This window comes from Benincasa hispida, chromosome 6 (assembly GCF_009727055.1).
Source record: "Benincasa hispida cultivar B227 chromosome 6, ASM972705v1, whole genome shotgun sequence".
Taxonomy (NCBI): domain Eukaryota; kingdom Viridiplantae; phylum Streptophyta; class Magnoliopsida; order Cucurbitales; family Cucurbitaceae; genus Benincasa; species Benincasa hispida.
Genome location: NC_052354.1, coordinates 36,862,193 through 36,885,207, shown reverse-complemented (window position 1 = coordinate 36,885,207; position 23,015 = coordinate 36,862,193). Strand labels below are relative to the sequence as shown.

The 23,015-nt window shown below is 36.3% G+C and overlaps 1 protein-coding gene across 1 annotated transcript; it reads right to left on the bottom strand.

Moving 5' to 3' along the window:
• Positions 1–4,637: 4,637 nt before the first annotated feature.
• On the bottom strand, positions 4,638–7,625 carry LOC120080074 (pentatricopeptide repeat-containing protein At2g18940, chloroplastic). Its single transcript, XM_039034627.1, has one exon. The coding sequence runs from the start codon at positions 7,345–7,347 to the stop codon at positions 4,816–4,818; it is 2,532 nt and encodes an 843-aa protein (XP_038890555.1). The 5' UTR covers positions 7,348–7,625; the 3' UTR covers positions 4,638–4,815.
• Positions 7,626–23,015: the final 15,390 nt, after the last annotated feature.

Genomic DNA, 23,015 nt, shown 5'->3' with positions numbered 1-23,015 from the left:
CCTCACTTTGACACTCAAGTAAAAAAATAATGAACCACAAACAACTTAACAATAACACCTAAAAGAACAAACTCAACAAGTATATATTTTGAACAAGCAAGAAGCAACATAAACAATAACTTATCAACCCAAGTAACTAAGGTTGTCAAAAGGAGACTAATATAACAACTCTTTAATTACATTTTAACATGATTTATCAAACACAAACAACTAAATAATTTATCAATACAACTGATCTATGACTACCATAATTGTAAGATAGTCATAACATTTCAATACTTAATCTAATCCAACACTTTAAAACTAGAATTTAAGAAAGAACGTCTTATAAATATTGCATTTTACTCTATGAAACCTTATATTAGAGACCATCGAGACATAAATCTATAAAGTACAATATATAAGCACATGAGAATAAAGAAAAAAAAGTGTTCATTAATAATCGACAATTTTACCATAGATATATTGTCTTTACTTGTCAACCTTCTTAAAATTTCTTTGCACTATGACGAGCGAGCTCATATATATATAACTTCAATCTCACTAACGCTTTACCTTCTTCCTTCTACTATTATAACCAAAGTCATAGTGTGAGAAATATTTATTAAAATTAAGAAGAACGAAGTACATACTTTTTCTGCTTATGGTGGAAAGTCTTGAACCAAATGACAAAGCAAAAAAATGACATTGTAGATCGATTCCTTTGCCATTCTTTTTATTTTTACAATATGTGACTTAAAGGCCCACAAAACTGGAACCAACAAACATAAACTCATCTCAAAGAGCTAAACATATATATATAGATCGACAATTAACAACTGCACATACACTAGTTCATAAAAAGATTTATTGCAACTAAAAGAGGTCTTAGTGATACTTTCAATCTAGAACAAATTAAAAAGAGACCAAATCTCATAAAATCACTTAAAATGTTCCTAAAGAATATCTAAATGATAGTTTGACTAAAAAAGTGTCCAAAGTGACATTTTCACTATCAAAACAAACTAAAAAATGCCTACGCTAATGACACTTTTACACTCAAAATAAATTATAAAGTGCTAACATTTAAAACATCCCAAACAATTTCAATACTCAAAAGGTACAAAACATACTTTCAACCACAATAGTCAAATCTATATTTTGGTAGGAATGTGGAATTTACTTAACCTAGATCAAAACCCACAGTATTGAATCTGCCCAACCTATAGATATGAAAGCAACATGAGTGAGAGAAAACAGCATTTGAACTAAAAACTATGTGATTTCCACAAGCTTTTGACCTAAAAGAGTTTATGTTTGAGAGTAATTTCTTTTACCTCCCACTGTGAGGGGACAAGCAACACCCACGGTCTCTAGAGTGCACATACCCTATTAGGTTCCGACAACCATCTTCATAGGCTCTGACAACCACTTTTGACTACAAATTCTGATGAAAATCACCTTCGATGATCAGCTTTGAGCGAGCAACTCCAATGACCAACTCGAGGCTTCAACAACCACCTTCAATGACAAACTCCGACAACCAACTCTAATACAATCTTCATGCAACTAACTTCGGACTCCGATAGTCACCTCCAACTACAATCTCCAACGAAAATCATATTCGATGATCAACTTCGATGACCACTTTCGCTCGACCAACTCCGGAATTCGAAAACCATCTCTGATAATAAACTTCGACAACCAACTCCAATACACCTTCATGTGATCAACTTTAGGCTCCGACAACCACCTCTGACTACAAACTCCAACAAAAATCATCTTCGATAATCAACTTCGACAATCACTTCCGACTACTATAAGACTGATGACCGTTAAAGTATATTGTAGGGTTGTTGATTATATTTTATCTACATTAAGTGCAATATTTATATGTAATGAAATCACATATTAAACGAGCGTTAGGAATATTTAGACGAAAAGTATGTATGTAGTTCAAAAGTATGAACAAAAAAAACCGTAAAATGAAAAAAAAAAAATTCCTTGAACATTTTCCAGCAAAAATTAGTGAAAAATAGAAATTTGTTCTTTGATGATCCTCCAAATTTTGAAGAAATGAAAGTGAAACTATTGAAGAAATGTGGTGACATTCTATTGGTTATTACGATGATGGGAGAGATTTAATTAAAAAAATTCATGATATAGTAAAAATATAAAGCAATAATAGGAAGAAGAAAAAAAAGATGATGATAATGAAATTCATCGTGAAAAAATAGCTCGAATCAAAACTTTTGATTTCGCTTTAGTTTCTCGTTTTATTTAACCATATTTTTACAAGAAATGTAATGGATTAATTGTTGTTCATAGCCTAAAAAAGAAAGAAAGAAAAGTATTAAAAATTAAAAGAAAAAAATTGTAATCCATATTTTATTCAAACAAAGATAGATCGAATTATCAAACAAAAAAATTTCAAAACAAAAATAATGATCATAAAAGCATATTATTTAGAATTTAAAAAACTGCATCAGAAATCCAGAAATATGAACTCAACTCTGCATCCTAAATACAGACATATGAACTCAAACCAAATAACTCTTACCCCAAAACACACACATATGAACTCCAAACATCTTATCTCAACTCAGCGTCCTAAATAGCCCCTTATTAAGTGTCATAGATTTATGACGTTGTAAAACGGTCATAAAACACTCTAGTTCAGAAATTTGCGTTTTTTTCCGGCCAAAAACACATGTTTTGTTTATATTTGTGACACTTTTTTCTCTTTCTACTATCAATTTGGCTATACCTTGTGCATGGAAACTCAAACTCAAATTTGTTGTAGTGTGTTTTAAGCCGAATACTTCCATTCTTGAAGCTTGGCTGCCAACACACCACTTCCCAAATAATTCTGCACTCTCTGTTTGTGGTGTGGAGCTTGCTAAATAAAGCCATAACTTCATCCTAACCTATGAAAACTTGCTAAATTGTCATGTCACTAAGTCAAACCAACTTCATTTTTTCTTTTTGTCCAGAATGATTATCTTCTCCCTGTCCTCAACCAAGAACCTAGCCAAGAAGTATTCATAAAGTTGGTCAACCCCATGCTCCTTGAAACTCAATTACCAATCATTGAAGACTCCAGTTCATGCATTTTATTCAAATCATTTTAGAATCAAGCATTAAAGTTACATCAAAACTTTGCAACTCTTTCGCCTTTGCCTAGATTTGGTGTTTTGCCCCTTTTTATATCCTTCATTCTATAAATACTGAAGATCCCAAACTGAGCATGAAGATTACAGTCCATCCTTTAGAGGACAATATACACACTAGATCTCCAAAATACCTAAAATATAGCATCTGGGAATCATAAGAATCCTAAGAATTCGTCTTTTACAGCCTCAAAAGCAGTCAAAATACCTTCCCCACATTGCACCACAAGCACAATTACAACAATAAGCCTGATCCTTCATTCCAAGAATACTGTCATAGTACAAAATCCTGTGGTTGGTGCATCCTAATACCTCAAAGGCAACCCACATCTTCTAAATTTTAGTGATACGAATAGAAAAATTTTTGCATCAAAAGATTTCTATGATATGCTTCTCACTATCCATGCAAACCATTTGACATTCCTAGGAATTTGGCCATATAATTGAGGGTAGAAAGTAGTGATTACAAGATAGGAAAAAACATTTAGAAAAGCACCAATATTCAACATCCTCCGTCAAGTCAAGAGGGAAAAGGGAAACCTAGACGGGATTTCTTAGCTGAAATGAGAATAATAGAATATAAGAACAGAAAGGTCATTCTTCGATGCAACTTGATAGAAATTGCAAAATGGATGTTCCGGCACGGGATGATTTCTTAAGAAACTTGCACTAATTCCATCAATCCCTTTCAGTGTCAATCACTACATGGTAAGGGAACAAAATATCCATCATTGTCAGAAAGCCTTTTATTTATGATAGTTCTGCTCTACTTGTAAAGGAGTGTTCATTTACATAGGCACAAGATTACTCATGTAACCTATCCTCTATCCCCATTCTTTGAAGATTCATCTCATGTTTAGAAAAGAAACCATTCATGAAAACTTGTATGAGTAGAATTCTTAAAACTCCAACTGATTATAAAAACTCACAGTGAAACTAAATTGTCACAAGAAATGAAATGCAAAGATGTAGAAAGTTACATAAATGTCGATCATACCTTCCAGAGAACACACTACGATTTCCAGTAACCTGTCCATCAGCTATAAACTCAGACTAAAAACTTGCATTCATCTAATCCAACATTAAGCTAACTGACCAATTTAAACTAAGATGACCAATTATAGAAAACCATATTCCTTTCTACTTGTTAGTGCATTAAAGTTAAACACATTTCAAGTCCTGATTTTATGGCTCTCGCAAGGTTTTCCTGTCCCAATACTTTTACTTGGAAATGAAGTTGAACGAGTTTATTTAGTCTTAATTTTTCAAACAAAAATTCCTAGATCACACACCATCTTTTACCATTAAAGATTGCATTCTTTAAATTAAACGAACTAAATTACTTCCCTTGAAAAAGAAAAAAGAGAGAGACGGGGAGAGAGAGATCAAAACAAGAATATAGGGACAATATGTTTATTTAGATACTCCATGTAAATACTTATATACCAGCAGATGTTCATTGCTAAGTGATAACTTTGAAACTGAGACTGCTGCAAAACTTGATGAAGATGAATTCATAATCACTCATATATTCCTACCAGAAACATCAAGTGACTAACCAGAAAAGAATTACAGATGAGCTGCTAAGGTGCTTGATGTTTTGTAATGGTTATTATATATCTCTATAAATGAACAAAGAAATTACAAGCAGGAATACCTAGAGAGATCAAGAATTCATCAAGTCCCTTACATGGGAAGCAAGTCTTTGCGTGGAATGGTTATCGAATGAATCGTCGATGTTCTTTATCCCAAACACAAAATCCATAGCCTCTTGATATTTTCTTGCTTTACAATAACCATCCACTATGATCTTGTAAGTAAGTTCATTGGGTTTGCAATTATTCTGAATCATGTAGCTTATGACTTCATCTACCTCTGCGAACATTCTGCGTCCTGCATACCCCGAGACAAAAGTGTTGTAAGTGAATATACAAGGACGAATCCCTCGAGCTGTCATCTCTGACATAATTCTTATTGCTTCTTGCATGAGCCCTTGTCTGCAGAAGCCTTTAATTATGGTGTTATATGACACAAGATCGGGGTTTTCACCAGATTTTATAAGTCCCCTGAGGATCTCTTCTGCTTTCCAGCATTCTCCTCTTCTGGCATACATATTCATTAAGCTATTGTAGGTGACCAGATCTGGCTGCAGTCCACCTTCACGAATCAAGTGCAACATCTCGTGGGCCCTTTCATACATGTTATTTTTAGCAAAAATTGATAGCATAGAGTTGAATATAACCATATCAGGCTTGTATCCATTCTTCAACAACTCCTCAAATGCCCTTTCCATTCCTCTAACTGCTCTGCACTTGAAGTTTGCAAGAATGAGGGTTCTCAAGAGAACCCAACTGGGGAAGATCTGACCATCATAAATGTCTTTCTCGATCCTCTCTAATCCTCTCACATTCCCCCCTTTTGCATAGCAATGGAGCATCAATGAGAATGAGGTTTCATTAGGTTTGAATCCCTTGTTTCTCATATCCAGTAAGACAGATTCTGCTGCTTTCCAATCCCCTCGCCGAGCCAAAGCATTCAGAAGCGCATTATAAGTTGTAGCACACGGTGTAAATCCAGCTTTAATCATCTCATCATACATCTTCGCTGCATCAAGCTCTGACCCACAACGGCCATATGCACTAATCAAAGTGTTAAATGTGTCTCTACCTGGTTCAAAACCACAATTTTTCATCTCCCTAAAAACATGGTTCACAAACTTGTGCTTCCCCTTATCCCCACACATGGCAAGCATAGTGTTCCATGTTATTCTGTTTGGAGGACAACCATTTATTCTCATATCACTAAGTATCTTTATCATTTCCTCTGACCGCGACTTCTTTCCCAACAGAGCAAGAATGGAATTATATGTGCACACATTAGGAACACATCCTGATTTCTTCATTTGGTTAAATAATTGTAATGCCTTCACCTCCTTCCCTGCCCTACCGTAGGCATTTATGACAGTAGTATAAGTCACAGCATTTGGCATCACACCTTTGCATGTCATTGTGTCAATTACAGCAGCTCCTTCCTCGTAGAATCCTGCCCGAACGTAAGCTGCTACAAGCTCATTGTAAGTAACAGAGTCTGGGATGCAATTATTGTCCTCCATTTCTTTCAAGATGTTTAAGGCCTCTGAGTAAATCCCAGCTTTTCCAAACACTTGAAGTAAAGCATTGTAAGTGACAGTTCCTGGCTCATAACCATTGGACTTCAACTCAACAAAAAATTCTTTAGCTTCATTTATTAAGCCCTCTCTTCCACACGCAGATATCACAGTACTACAAGTGAACTCATCAAATTGCAAACCTTCACTCTTCATTTGATCCAACAAGCCTAAAATTTTATCCCAAGAACGACCCATTTTCCCATAGACATCAAGCATGACATTGTAAGTAACCAAACTTGGAGAAAGGCCATTGTCCTTCATTCTCTCAAACATGGCAATGGCTTGCTTATACTTGCCACTGCGAGAATAAGCATGAAGAATGGTGGTGCAAGCACGAACATCAAGCGAGTATTTGTCAATGGGAATTTCATCGAACAGTTTAAGTGCAATTGAATATTTTGATTCTCTTCCAAGAATCCTTATCATGAGTTCAACAGCTTTACTATCTAGTTTCACATCTCCAGAGACAGAGTTCGACACAACCCATTCAAACAACAAAATAGCTCTCTCGCTACTACCGGAAACGTCTAGCGCTTTCAGGAGACTAACCAAATCAACTTCAAGCAACTCAAACTTGACAGAATCAAAGAAAGCATTCAAGCTATCAAAAGGCTGTTCAGCGATGGAATTAAGCAAGCTCATACTCTTTTTGGAGAGAAATTGAAGAGGCCCATCTCGAATCTCCTCGACATTGTTCTCAAATTGCGGAGCTGAATTCAAGATGGGTTTCTTCAACTGAGCCCCTTCTCTCCGTGTCTTAGTTGAATCCACTGAAATTTGAAGAGAAGGAAAATGGGCAACATTTTTTTGCGCAACATTTACAGGTTTGAGCTTATGGGCAGTGTCATTGGGAGACAGAGACAATTGAAGAAGATGCTGAAGAAGGGTATCGATCGGAAATGAGGAAGAGGGCGGCGATGGAGGAGGAGGAGGAGGAAAAGTCGTTGAATTGAACTTCAATGTTTGATTTGGTTGAATGGGTCTACTCACTGGAAGTGGGCATCTGTTAGGGAAGAGAGCGCCTTCCATTTTTACACTGGATATGGAGCTTAAGGTTGGAGCTTCTTAGTTATATAACAATGGCGGAACTGAGCTCGATTATTGACGGAGGGGAAGGATAAGGAAACCAATTCAACAGAGTGAAAGGCTTAGCCGATGCATTGGGCTTATAGAGAGGAGGAGGCTAAGGGAAGAAGGAACGGTTGGTCTTTATTTGGAGAAGATGGCATATAGCCATTTGAAGGGAAGCACGACATTTCAAGCCACATAACATTTGGTTTTCTTTTTTTTTTTCTTTTTTTTTTACTTTGAAAAACTTTTTAGATAAAGTGATAAATGAACCATAGTCTGATCGACATGAAAAGATTTCAGCTTTCAATCTTCAAAACTCAAAAGAAAAAAGATAGGTTTCTATACTATTATAAATGTCACAAAATAGGTATAATTTAGATGTCAATTTTCAGTGTCCAAAAAAACGTGTGTCTCACGATTACATAATATTACGGAAAAAAATTTAGTCCTATGATAGTATGGACTCTTCCATATCTCTCCCTCTCCATGAGTAACATCGTCACCATTATATTTTTTATATTAAATTTTTACATGAGCTCTACTTTTGGTTGTAAACAACCGTATTTTGCTTCTTTTTTCTTCAACTAACAACTTTCCTTTCTCTCTTAATCTTTAATTTATGTTATTTTTTATATGCCTATTTTTAATTTATTTCATTTTTTCCTTCTTATATTTGATTTCTAATTCTTCACATTCCCATTTATTTTTATTTTTCTTTTCTCACTCCCTTATTTTTATCTTCTTTACCAACCTCTTCACTATTATCATTTGAATGCAAATAAAAAAAAAATTATTTATTCGTCTCTAACAATCCATGTATTCATTTTTTTTCTCTAACAATCCATATATTAATTTTTTTAACCTTTATTTTCAAACTAATTTCAACAATTCCTATATTTATTCCTAGTTTTACTTGTTTTTTTACTGTTATTTTAATGTATTTTGTGTACTTTAAAAAAAATAATGATTTGTTTCAAATTAATTATTATATTTATGTTATATTTATAACTATGCTTATCACTGTGATATTTTTTATTTGTAACTTTATATTTGAATAATTAAATATTTTTTTCACGAACTAAATTAACAATTAATAAATTCTTAATTCCAAACAAACTAGATTAAATCTTATTTTATATTATTTTATCTTGATTTTAAGCTTTATTCTGATAGGCTAAATTCATTTCTTAATCAAAAGAATGAATGAAGTAAAATAATTGGAGTGTAAATCTTCAAAAAAAGGATGATGAAGTGTGAAATTATGTTGAAAACTGATGGAGAAGAGATTAGAGAATATGAAGACTGAGAGTATGAAATTGTTAAAATGAAATGAAAATAACAAAGAAAATTGGTAAGGAATATAAAAATAAGGGAGTGGGAAAATAAAAATAAAAGGGAATGTGAATGGTTAAAAATCAAATATAAGAAAGAGAAAATAAATTAAATTAAAATTAGACATTTAGAAAAATAATATAAATTAAAGATGGGGAGAGAAAGTTGTTAATTGAAGAAAAAAAAAAAGCAAATAGGTTGTTTAAGACTAAAGATGGGGTCTTGTAAAATTTAATATAAAAAAAAAAAGTACAATGGTGACACATGTTATTCATGGAGAGGGAAAGGTATGGAAGAGTCCATACTAGGACTAGATTTTTTTTCCCAATATTAGTTCCATGTAATCTACCTTTTACTTGTCAAATTACCTATAAATAATGGCATTCGGTGGATTTTGTAGGGACGGGTATATTGGTGAGCAATCCAAAAAGATTGGAGAAAGTAGAGAGTTTAGAGAAATTTTCATAATTTTACTTTTGTTATTTTATATTATCATTTATTATTATTATATTATATTTTCTCCATATCCGTCTTCTCATAGTATGCAATTGTTCTAATAAATTTTACAACACATTATCAGCACGAGCTTCTTTCCTAAAGGTGTGTTGTTTTCCCTCTCTTCATTATAATTAATAAATTAAATGTTATTTTTCATATTTAGTACATATTAAATTTCTAATATAAATACTGAAGGAACTCTTAACGAAGAGCATTGATGCATTGTGAATATGATGAAATAATGGTGCATATTGCAATGGTGGTGTATGCATTGCACATGCAAGTTTTCCTAGTAAAATCCAAGTATAAATCCTACTAGGTTGCCTTGTAAGCCCAGGGTTAAACACAGGGACTACTTGAGACATATGAGACGGTAAGTTTTAATTCCTTTCCGGTGACAAACAAAACAATAAGTTGGTTGGTATGTTTGTTTAAAGTATAAATTCTATGTGGTGGAATTGAGAAAAGAGTTAATAACATCGAAAGTTACAATGAGTAAAATAGGTTGAGAAGGGATTTAGCTAACACTTCCTAAGATTGCGTTCACGTTATGCGATCATACTACACACATACAACAGCATGTCATCTCTCAATGCAATGGTATAGTTCCTAATTTTAGGACTCATGCGGTGTATACGATAATGTCTATAGGACTTATGTCTAAGCCTCTATTCTTGTCTATGCGATGATGAATGACACACACATACATAAGGCGACCGCATACTATCATATCCTATTTCTAGGGTGCATGCGATGCATGATAGCAAACAGAACTTATCTCTAAGTTTCTATCTCTTGCTTATGCGGTTCTAATCTGACTTTCTCAAGCCTAGATTATAACCTAATTCTCTCAAGTCTAGGTTCTTTCTTTAAACTACTCTATCAAATATCTCTAAAGGGTGATGGACGCATACATAAGACAAGATGATCGCATAAAATGAAGATCTTAGGTCATGCTAGCTAAGTGCTTCTCAACCCATTCGGAAGTTTAGTTACTCATGCGCATTGTGAAGAGATTGAGCAGATGTAGAGATGCAAATTCCATTTTATAAATAAAATTAGAATACAGAATGACAATGGAAGTAAGGATAGGGAGTTGATAGCAATGTCTTGCTTCCCGAGGCTTTTACATTGTGTTTTACTCTACTCTGCCCAAAAGAATGTTCTTGCTTTCGTAAGAGTCGGCCCTCTCTCCATTCTTAGCACTTCCCGGTAGTCTCTCGAGCTAACCAGGAACGATCTTCCGGCGTCTTCTCTTTTTGCTCACTTCTGCCTTCTAATTATATGAATTACAGACTAACGACTATCTATGATCTATCTTCTAAGTATATGGCGGATGGGAACTCCAAAATTTTGAACTGGAACTGGCACCCATTTCACGAAGGTGGCCTTCGGTATTTATAGAGCTTCAGGGTGAAGAGCTTTTCTTTCAAATGATTGCAATGATGGGAAGTCAATTAAATCTCTATCTGATGCGCCGATTAATGGTCACCAAAAACTTGAATGTACTTGCTACAGTGTATCGTTAACGGCTTGTCGACTAAATTCGGATTTGACCGTCATCAGCTTTCTGTCCCATCATGATTTATTAAGCTTTCACCTTGATGCGCCGTCTTTACGCAGCCACCTCCCTGAGCTAATCTTCGCGAGTGCATATGAATGCATAGCTTTACGGTCACAATCTTCTAATGCACTCAGGTGCCGAATTCCTTGGATCACAACTTGCTTTGCACCAACGCATTTTTCTGCACAAAATAAGTAAATTAGTTGTTTTAATACGATGGGCGTATGCGATCGCAATGTTCTACACTTAATGCTTTTGGGCACGATTTTACATATTTTTACCGTCGCAATCCTACATTATTTTATATTTTTGCGTTGTAATAACGTGCATTCCTGCCCGTTATTACACCCCCAAATTTAAAACAATGCTTGTCCTCAAGTATAAACTAAATATTTTCCTTAGAGAGCTAGCCGCCCTTTTCCTTACCAAGATTTCTCGAGGTGCCTTATTCAAATCCTATGAACCACAATCTCCTTAATTTCTATCCTGGTCTCTTCTTAAAATATTTCTAAAATTTAGGGACGGCAAGTTTAACCTTCAAAAAGACTTTACTTGTTTCCAGGACATCGCATGATTTATTTCAAAAAAACTTTTTCAACTGAGGTGTTTCCAAATGATTTTTATCCTTGCACCGTTTAGACTTTTTGTGACCTTGCGCTGATCCAAGTGCCTGGCCTTCGTTTTGGCTTGCACCCACGGGTGTCATGCGAGCATCCAACTACAAGTAAGGTGCTCTTTCTCAGTCTAAACTCATGCCCATTTGGCAGTGGAATTACGATTACTTTATTTATGCTTTGATCACGATTCCTACCTTCATTTTGGCTTGCCCCCACGGGTATCATGTGGACATCCAACTACGAGTAGGATCCAATCAGAACATTATGATTCCCTTTTGCTTTTTTTTTTGTGGGAAATGTCTAAAAGGAACAAGGTTGAAAATAAATACCGCACCCCCAAATTTAAACGCAACAATGTCTTCATTGCTGATAGACTGAAAGAATTCATGCGATGCTCTTAGGAAATGTCGTAAAAGTTAGTTTGAAAGAAAGTTGGTGGACCATTAACTTCTAGAAATATTTCATGAATTGACTGTCCTAAAATTAAGTTGACTCTAATACATGCGATGAGAAATAGAGACATGTGTTTCATCATTGAAATCATAATTGGTATGGAAAAACAATGCGATGACTAACTAAAGTAATTAACTTTTATTGATTGCTCCGACCAAAAAGGATGCGATGATAAAATTATCAAAGTTAAATACGAGATGCGAGAGTGCAAATTTTGGAATAAACAAAGTCAAGGAAAGATACAACCCCCAAATTTGCTCTGTCACCCGCATCATTTGGGATCGCATCCTTCTTTGCAACGAGCTGATTTCTTCGATTGCGATGGCGGAACGAACTAGTCGCGTTTTTCAGTTATCGTGTAGCCCTCCCACAATCGTTGCAAAAAACATCGAGAGGGTCAAAAATATAAAAGATAGAGTTAACAAAAAACTTCTCCCTTTTTTATATTTTTTCTTTTATTTTTATATTTTTTCATTTTTTTCACTTTTTTTAGAGAAATAAGAAGTAAAAAGGATATAGAAATGATAATGGATATGGAAAGGTAGTTTTGAGTTCATGAACTAAAGATTTCAAAGGATACTTAAAAAAGATTGTGTCTCTGACGAGTTTGAATCGTATGATTGCGCCGAGACTGTTTATATCTAATTTCCTCCAAAATAATGTATCACATACATTTAGTCAATTATATCATATATAATCGAACTCCCTCTTGTCAATTTGAAAATTTAAAACTGACCCAAACACTGATTCTCAACTTTATCCAAGCTACCTGGGGGACCTAATGAAACTGTGGCTCGAAGCTCCAACGGTCTGTGAATAGTTGACTAAACTCTTTAGCCACGAGATCCACCATCTGTTAACTGCCTGGCATTCCATTAAAGGCTAATAGCTGAACTCTTCTTACCACAGATATACTTCTATGTCCATCGGATATAACCAATCATGAGTACGATGACTCTTCACAGATGCTCGTAAGTACAGTTGGGCCAATTTACCGTTTTTCCCTTGTAGTTACATCTCACTCCTTACATACCACTGATTTCTCTAATGAACAATACAACATAGTCCAACTATGTGTGAACACCTTTCGGGCCAAGAGAAGGTGTGTGGCGCCACATCGTTCAAGCCCTAGAATCAACCCTTAATGGATCTATCTACTTACCCTTGCCTCGGGGAAGGAGTGAATTCCATCTTGTGTAGCTGAGTTTTCAGCTCCCAAATCAGACGAATCCCCAAAATGGTAGGTTTGAATCGGCGACCTGGCCACTCGCACCCATACAAATCAAAGGACCACCCTCAATGGCAGGAGTTCCCAACTCACTCAGGATTGAGGTCATGATACCTATGGTCATCCTAGTGAAGTGAAGCCTCTATCATGAACGGTGTTATATAACAAGATATTAACACTTCGTGGTCAGGTCTTATACAAACTCTTTGTATAGGACCCTCCTGCTCGCATGTCCTCTACACGAATGATCAGGATCAGACTATTTGTGACAAGTTACAACACTTGTTACCATTCCACAAAGCGGGCTGCATCCGTAGCGTTACCAGAATAAGGTTTCCCTCCTATATCCATATACTACAGACCATTTTGGTTATCACTCAAGACATGATCCACTTGTATGTCACCCCATACATGCTTAAGTTACATACAAATAGCCAAGGATTTTATGTTTATTGGTTTGTGGTAAAACAAATAAAACATACAACTGAGCAAAATCAAGATGTGAAGTAAATATCATATGTTATACAACACAAGCGTTCGTACAAACTGTTTACAAACTATAGGGCACGAGACTTTAGGGCATCAACCCCAACAATCTCCCACTTGTCCTAAAGCAAAGTGGAGTGTACATAAAACTAGTAGAAAACAATAGACTAGGGCATAAAAGCCCAGTACAAGAAAATCTCCCACTTGCCCTAGTCTAGCCGCAGGCGACCCTATAGACCCATGCTCTGTAGGTGACCCCTCAAACACTATAGTCGTGAGAGCCTTCGTAAATTGGTCAACAACATTGTGCTCCGAAGAAATCTTCGTGATGATCATGTCCCCTCGATGCACTATCTCGCAGATCAGATGATACTTCTACTCTATGTGTTTGCCACACCTATGACTCCTCGACTCCTTGGGGTTCGCCACTACCCCACTATTATCACAATATAGGGTAATGGGTCTATACATATCTGGAACAACTTCTAGTTCTGTCAAGAACTTCTTGAGCCAGATGGCCTCCTTAGCAGCTTTGTAAGCCGCTACGTACTTCGCCTCCATAGTGGAGTCGGCGATGCACCCCTGCTTAGTGCTTCGCCACACTATAATTCCTTCGTTAAGAGTAAAGACTGACCCTGATGTGGACTTGCAAGAGTTCTTATCAGTCTGAAAGTCAGAATCTGTGTATTTAGTAAGGATCAAATTCCTAGATCCATACACGAGCATGTAGTCCCTCGTTCTCCAAAGATACTTGAGGATGTTCTTCACTGCGGTCCAATGACCCTGCCTGGGTTAAACTGATATGTACTAACTATACCTACAACGTAGTAGATATCTAGATGAGTACAGAGCATGGTGTACATCAAACTGCCAACGACAGATGCATATGGGACCCGTCTCATCTCCTCAACCTCTTGAGGCATCTTAGGACACATGTTCTTAGACAACGTGACTCCATGCCTGAATGACAGTAGGCCCCTCTTAAAGTCCAGCATCGAGTACTTGAGCAACATATTGTCAATGTACGATGCCTGAGACAGTGTTAGCACTTTGTTCTTACGATCCCAAAAGATCTGTATGCCTAGAACAAACTAAGCCTCTCTCAAGACTTTCATTTGGAATTGGGTCGCTAGCCAATTCTTAACTGCAGTCAGTACACCTACATCATTCCCAATGATTAGTATATCGTCTACGTACAACACTAAGAAGACTACTGAAGCGTTGATGATCTTCTTGTAGACACAAGGTTCATCAATGTTTTGGTCAAAGCCATACAACTTGATCGTAGTATTAAACCATATGTTCCAAGATTTAGACGTCTGTTTCAGCCCGTAAATGGACCGATTCAGCTTGCAATCTTTTTCCTCTTAACCTTGGGCTATGAATTCCTCGGGTTGCACCATATAAATGGTCTTCACAAGATTGCCATTTAGAAAGGTCGTCTTGACGTCCATTTGCCAGATCACATAATTATAATAAGCTGCAATGGACAGAAGGATGCAGATCGGCTTTAACATGGCAACAGGCGAGAAAGTCTCCTCATAGTTGACTCAATCTACCTGGGTATAACCCTTTGCCACAAGTTGAGCCTTGAAGGTCTGTACCTTCCCATCAGCACCCCGTTTGCGCTTGTAGATCCATTTGCAACTTATAGGTCTTACCCCATCAGGCTGATCTACAAGATCCCATACTGAGTTGAAGTACATCGACTCCATCTCGAGATCCATGGCTTTGATCCATTCATCTCGGTCAACATCCTCCATTGCCTTCCGATAAGACAACGGATCTTCAATGTCGCGATCTGCTACCATAGCAAGGATTTTGGTGAAATCCAGATAGCGAACGGGCGGGTTTGCAACCCTCTCACTACGTTAAGGTTCCCTTAACTCTTGAGGTTGAACCGACCTACTAGATGAACTCCCATAAAAACTCTTGCTGATGTAATAGGTTGTTTAACAACTCTTGTTGAAGTTTCAGTAGTTTCATTGGAAAGCTCATGCAACACGACTTTACTTCATGGACTATGCTCCCTTATATGATCCTCCTCCAGGAAAGTGGCGTTCGTTGAAACAAATACCCTATTTTCCGTCGGATCATAAAAATAACCCCCTGTGTACCTTTGGGGTAGCCTACAAAGAGGCATAACCTCGACCGTGGTTCCAACTTCTTGGGATTAGCCTCAAGCACATGTGCAGGGGCAACCTCAAATGCGGAAGTGGCGTAAACTAGCTCTACACCCATTCCACAACTCCAGAGATGTTCTCGCAACACTCTTGGAAGGAACACAGTTGAGTATGTATATGCACTGTCTCTTATACACATCTAGATGTGTATAAGAGACAGGTCTATCCAATGCATTTTCAACTTCAACCTTGAACTCTTTGAACTTTTCAAAGGATTCGGACTTCTGTTGCATAAGATAAACATACTCGTACCTAGAGTAATCATTAGTAAAACTGATAAATACTCATAGGCACCTCGGGCTCGCACATTGATAGGACCACAAAGGTCAGAATGTACTAACTCAAGAGGCTCCTTGGCTCTATAACCTTTTCCAGTAAAAGGTCGTTTAGTCATCTTACCCTTAAGGCAAGACTCGCACACTAGTAAAGAATTTTTTTCTAACTCATTTAGAAGTCCATTCCTCACCAATCTCTCAATCCTATTGAGATTGATGTGCCCTAAACATAGATGCCAAAGATGGGCATTTTTCTTTCGGAGATATACGTCGATGTTTTGTTGAGTTACGACAGTTTTAAACAATTCTGTGTTATGGAGGGAATTAATGGTTAACAGTCTTAGCACATATAAATTAGATTCTAGATTTGCTGTACAAGTAATAACACCATCTCTATGTATCCACATTGAAAGAAATAATGTATTTACATTGCAATAAACACTTTACATAACTTAGGTTCCTCTTAAGTTCGGGAACAATATATACATCATTCAAAACTAGAAACCTATTTTGTAAAGCTAATTGGAGCCCTCCCACTACCACAGCTGAGACGATATGCCCGATGCCTACTCACATCGTCATCTTACCAACCTCCAACTGTTGCCAGGATCTAATCCCCTGAAAAGAAGAACAAATGTGGTTAGTGGCACCTGAATCAATTATCCAAGCAGAATCATCATTCTCCACTAAACAAGTTTCAAAAACTAGTAAATCATATTTATCTTTATCTACCTTGGCCTTAGCCTTGGCGGCCTTCCTTTCTTTCAGATATCGAGGACAGTTCCTCTTCCAATGTCCATCATGATTGCAGTGGAAACACTTTCCCTTTTCGACCGGTGGATGCCTCTTTGGGGCGACAGGTGGTGGGTTAAGAGGCATCTTCCCTTTTCCCTTACCACACTTCTTCTTTTTCCCCTTTGCAGAGTTAGAAGTAGAAGGTGCAGACTTCGTTCCTGAGGTCAAACCTCTATGAAATGTCCTGGAGGATGAAGCAACATTTTCCTCACCCTTCTTCCTCTCCATACTTTGCAGTAAAGATTGGTAGGTCTGGAACTCGTTGAGGAGAGTTGTAAGGTTATATTTCACTTTGTTAAGAATCACATTACTAACAAAGTGCAGGAAGCTCTCCGGCAAAGAATGCAGGATTATGCTAACCTGGCTGCTCTCATCGATGGCTGTCTCTTATACACATCTAGATGTGTATAAGAGACAGGAGTTGAATATATATTTAAGAGCCTCATGCATAAGCTGTTCAGACGGTTGTCCAAACATTCCCCGCAGGGACTCCATGATCTCACGCACTGAGACCATAGGCTCATGTTTCTTGGCCAAGACTTCAGAAAGATTTGCCAAGATGTAGGCTCGAGCCTTCTCATTCGCCCGTGTCCATCGCTCGTATGCCTCCCAAAAATTTCGAGCAGCATTTGAAGTTGGAATAGGAGAACAGACCTCCGTAAGAGCAAACATAAGATCCTCGATAATTAGGATCGTCGTAATCATGTGTTTCCATGTCGAGAAATTGTCACCAGTTAATTTTTCAGCGCTTAGCAAAGCTAATGTGGCTGTTGCCATTTTGATAAAGTTGTTGCTAAAAATACGAACAAAACTTTATTAGATTTTGCTAAACCACATTTAACCAATTAGTTTTGCAAAACTGTTTCAAGTACCCTAAGTGAAAAACTTCTATTTTGGAATGATGCCCCAGTGAGGCAGGACAAACATCACCGGTGGGGTGATCAGATGCTCCTTCGCTGAGAGAGTCATTCTCAACCATTAGGCAGAACGAACTCTTGGAACTGAACCTAATAGGCACCATTTTTTGGTCTATAACTGTTAACCTTTAACAATTCTGCGTAAGTGTGACCCCTTGTTTTCAATGCCAGAGTCCCGCCCTAATGAGCCCACCGTAGGGAAGAAGCAGATTAGGACAAAAGACTAAGTTACCTTATCCTCTTACAGGAGATCAAATAAAGAAACGTGCAAAACTTCCATCCTTTAGGGGGACACTCCCAGGGTGCCTCGAGGCGATGCGCAGTAACTTTATTCAACCCAACGAGGGAGACCAAAGGATATGCCATCGCACTTCCCGCTCCCACTTACTATGAACACTCTTTCCATCCATCTTGATATTGACCTACTCAAACACCATCCGTTAGGGGGACACGCCAAAGGTGCCTCGAGGTCGAGGGTAGATTTCACAGTGTGGACTATTTAAGAGAAACGTGAAAGGTTTAAGTGAAGCATCTTAAGCCCAAAGTACCTCCCACTGAATGTTCTACCTAGGGGTTCATTAACCTAGGCAATCCGGCTACTGATTTTAGTCTAAGTCATCTTTTTAAAACTCTGCTCATAAACAACGTTTATCTATGAAATATAAACAAGTTGAAGTAGTCACATTTAAACGCTTTAATGGATTGTCCTTAACTTGCATGCATACATCAAATCTATCTAATTTACCTTTCCAGGTAAGTTCCCAGGTAGGGGTGTTATGCTTCCGTCAACTTAAATACCTCAGCCTAAATAGAACCCACCTTAGACAAAAGGTCCCTTATAGATAGATTTGCTACACTTTAACCTTTTATTAGTCAATTTAATCCTATTAAACTTATGAAAAAGATTAAATTCTTAGGGTTGCTAATCATATTAGAACCGTGATCTTAGGTCTATTTGATCCAAGTTTTAAACATTTTAAAACCATGAATTAAGTGAGCATGCATGTCTTTCTTATTGCTTTTAGTTCTAATTTCTCTTTAACTTTTAAAAAGAAGCAACTAAAAAACCATTGCGCACAACAAGGTGTTTATAACATTTATAAAGTAACCTATGTGTCTTGCTTCATGCAATGTCCGGTCATTACTATACATAACTTATATATAACACGTAATAACCAAGCAAACATGTTATCATTCACCCTTATACTATAACAATTATAATATAAAGATGATGCATGTCAATGCTTTTTATGCATGCATAAATATAACTCTTATATTATATGATGCATGAGCATGCACTTACATAATTAAATCATGCTTCTCTAAATTATAACATTTACAATGAAGAGATGATGCATGACCAATGCATAACCTAAGATGGGATTTACTATATGTGCATACCATATGACATATAAAAAACATACATTGCATGTAAAAAATTAAGGATTAATGGACCGGGATGAGCCTTTACAAAAAACCAGAATGAAATAACCCTATCTATTACATTTTTCATCGTGCGAACTGATTCACAGGCGAATCGGGTCTTGAACCACTAGGAGGACTCCATCGTGTAGTAAACGCCAAAGGTACACGATTGCCCAACGCGCACTAGACGATAGGCACAAAAGCTAAACGATCGCTTAAACGACAATGAGGCTGCGAAGCTTGATCGTCTAGGCAATCGCTTAACGTGGCGAAAGGTAAACGATTTACCATACGTTACTAAGCAATCGTTTAGTCAGTTACAAAGAGATGAAGCTTTCACATCTAAATGATCGTCTAGTGTGTGCAGGCGTTAAACGATACGTGAGCATCCCATCATCTACACGACCTGATACTCAACGATCGCTTACCCCATTGTCTACACGACCCGATCAACCCTTAATCGTTTTCTTCCTCGAAGAACTGCAACCCTTGCTTCGATCTTCTTCATGAACGACTCAAGACTCAAAAGACTTTGAATTACAGACTCGATAACGATTATTAATGCCCAAAAATGTAGGGGCCTTTACAAACAACCGAAAATGTAAAAGAATTAAATCAAACCGAGGCTAACATCCATGAAACAAATTCTCATTTTATTCTTCGGTTACAATAACCGACTTTGGATTCTCCCACTAACGCACGATCGAAGAGAGGTTTTCGGCCAATTATCATATAATTAACCAATTTAATAATTAATGAATATAATCATATTATATTCTTATCCTGTAGTTTGATATCACATATCTACTATAGTAATTTCTCCTCCACTTGATATAAATCATATTTATATCTAATTTCCTCCAATCTCATACATTTAGTCAATTATATCATATATAATTAACCAGTCCAATTATATCATATATAATCGAACTCCCTCTTGTCAATTTGAACATTTCAAACTAACCCCAACGTTTTGTGATAGAGTTACCATGAAAAACCTTACAAAATTAATATTCACAGCCCTTGACATTAATGATAATAATTATTTGTCATGAGTGCTCGATTTCGAAATCCACTTAGATGTTATGAATCTATGGGAAACAGTTAAAGAAGGAAATACAACGATCAGTCAAAAAAAGACAAAAGCCATAATATTCCTTCATCATCATCTCTACAAGGGATTGAAAATGAGGTATCTTACAATAAAAGATCCCTGTATCTTGTGAAATAATTTGAAAGAAAGGTATGATCATAAAAAAAACAGTTATTCTTCCTAAAATTTTTTATGAGTGGATGCACTTGAGGCTACAAGATTTTAGATCATTAAGTGATCATAACTCCGCATTATTTAAAATCAGTTCAAAGTTGTTATGTGGAGAGAAAATTACTGATGTGGATAGGTTGGAGAAAACATTTTCCACATTTCATGTCTCGAATATGTTCATGCAGCAACAGTATCAAGAGAAAGGTTTTAAACAATATTCTAAAATAATATCATGTCTTCTTGTGGTCAAAAAAAATAACGAGTTATTGATGAAGAATCATGAATCTCGATCAATTGTAACAATACTATTTCCTGAAGTGAAAGCTGTGAATTTCGATAATCGTGATCAAGGTCGTGACTGTGGTAGAGGAAGAAATTATTTTTATTTTTGTGGTGGTCGTTCTAATCATCCAAATTGCAAAAGAACCACACAAAATGATGATCATAAAGGAAAAGCTCCACAAGAGAAGAATTCAAAAGATGATGAACAAAAATGCTTTCGATGTAGTTAAAGGGAACCGATGAAGGTCCTTGTGAAGAAACATGGAGATTAGGCCCAATTTTGGTTTTCACATAATTTTGAATTACAGAACAGAAAGATATAATTATGCATTAACAAACTAAAATTATTGCATGTTTTTTTTGGGAATAGGAAGAAGTGAATAAATTCACTTACCTTTGAAGCCAAATAACCTTCGCGAAATCCCTCGATCTGGATCACGAATCCTTCGTTCTAGATCTTGATCTCCAAACCAAGACACCACCACTTAAGAACCTTCTATATTCTCTTGGGATTGAGTATTCAAGCAAGAGTTGTGGGCTTTGCTTGAATTTGAGAGTGGGAGGAAATTTTATAGAATAAGGAAGAAAACTCTTTTCTTCTATGTGTATTTTTGGAGAATGCCAAAGAGAGAAAAAAATTCTCTGCATCCATAATGCCAGAGAAGAACCAACAAACTGAACTTCTTGCCCCCCTCTCCACGTACTTGATGAGAAAGATTAGGGGAGGGAGTTCTCCCATTAGTTAAAATAAAATAAAATAATTTAATTTAATTAATGGTAATATTATATATATATATATATATATATAATAACTACCTTATTATGTATATATATATTATATGTTATATCAACTATAACTATAATCTATAGTTTTATTTTCTCTCATTATTACATGACATTTAATATAAATCATATTTATACTAAATTCAATTATATGAATCATTAATTCCCTCAATTAATTTGAACCATTCAAATCAATCCAAAACTTAATTCTCATTAATCCATGTTTAGCTACATAGGAGACCTTATGGACCTATAGATTGAAGCTCCAATGATACTTGGATAATTAATTAAACTCTTTAATTAAATTACCCAACATCAATTAATGTTGGTCACTCCACTAAAGACCGACAGCTGTACTCTTTGCATTACAATATATATTAATGTGTCCATTGGATATAAATTGCTCGTAATTAAACTCTTCGCATGACCCTTCACAAATTGCTCGTAAGTATAATGGGCCAAAATTACCATTTTACCCCTTTAGTTACATCTAACTCATTAAGTACCTCTGATCCCTTTAATGAATAATAAGTCATAGTCCAACTATGGTTTAGTTTCTCTTGGGCTAGGAGAGGGTGTGGTCACATTGTTTAAGCCCCAATCAACCCTTAAGGGAGCAATTTATCTACTTACCCTAATATCAGGGAATGAGTTTGAATTCCGTCTTGTGTAGCTGTGTTCCCAGCTCCCCAATCAGACGAATCCCCAAAATGGTAGGCATATTGAGTTGGCAATTTGGCCACTCTCACCCATACAAATCAAAGGACTGCCTTCACAGTCAAGAGTTCACAACTCACTCAAGATTCAAGTCATGTCACCTAAGGCTATCTTGGTGAAATGTAAGTCTCTAATATTAATGGTGTTATATAATAAGACTAATGATTTTGTGGTCTAGTCTTATACAAACTCTTTGTATACGATACCTTCGCTCACATGTCTCTACATGAATGATTAGGATCAAATCATTTATAGCACTTGACAACAATTGTAATAGCTACAAAGCGGGTCGTATCTGTAGTGTCACCAGGATAAGACTACCTAGCCTTATCCATCTACTATAGACCGTTTAGGTTATTATTTAAACAAGATCCACATGTATGTCTTTACATACTTGTTTAAATTATATAAAATAACCTATGATCTTAGTTTATTGGATTGAGTATATACTCATAAAATAACAATTGTTTTATTAATAACAATTTGTTTATACAATGTTTACAAACTAAGATAATACAATAGAGATTTAGGACACCAATCCCAACAATCTTCCACTTGTCCTAAAGCTTAAGAAGTCTAATGTATAATACAAAGAAAGCACAAAATACAATAACCTAGGGCATACATTTTACCCCAGTAACATCTCCTACTTGCCATAGACAAAATGTCACATATCCCGTAGACCTAGACTTTCCAAATGATCCTCGAAGACTTTAGTCGTGAGAGCCTTTGTAAATTGATCAGCAACATTGTGCTTCAAAGCAATCTTCATGACAATCATGTCACCTCGATGCACAATCTTCCGAA

What these genes read in the sequence shown, in the direction of transcription:
- LOC120080074 (XM_039034627.1), bottom strand. Translation starts at nt 7,347, where the DNA reads ATGGAAGGCGCTCTCTTCCCTAACAGATGCCCACTTCCAGTGAGTAGA.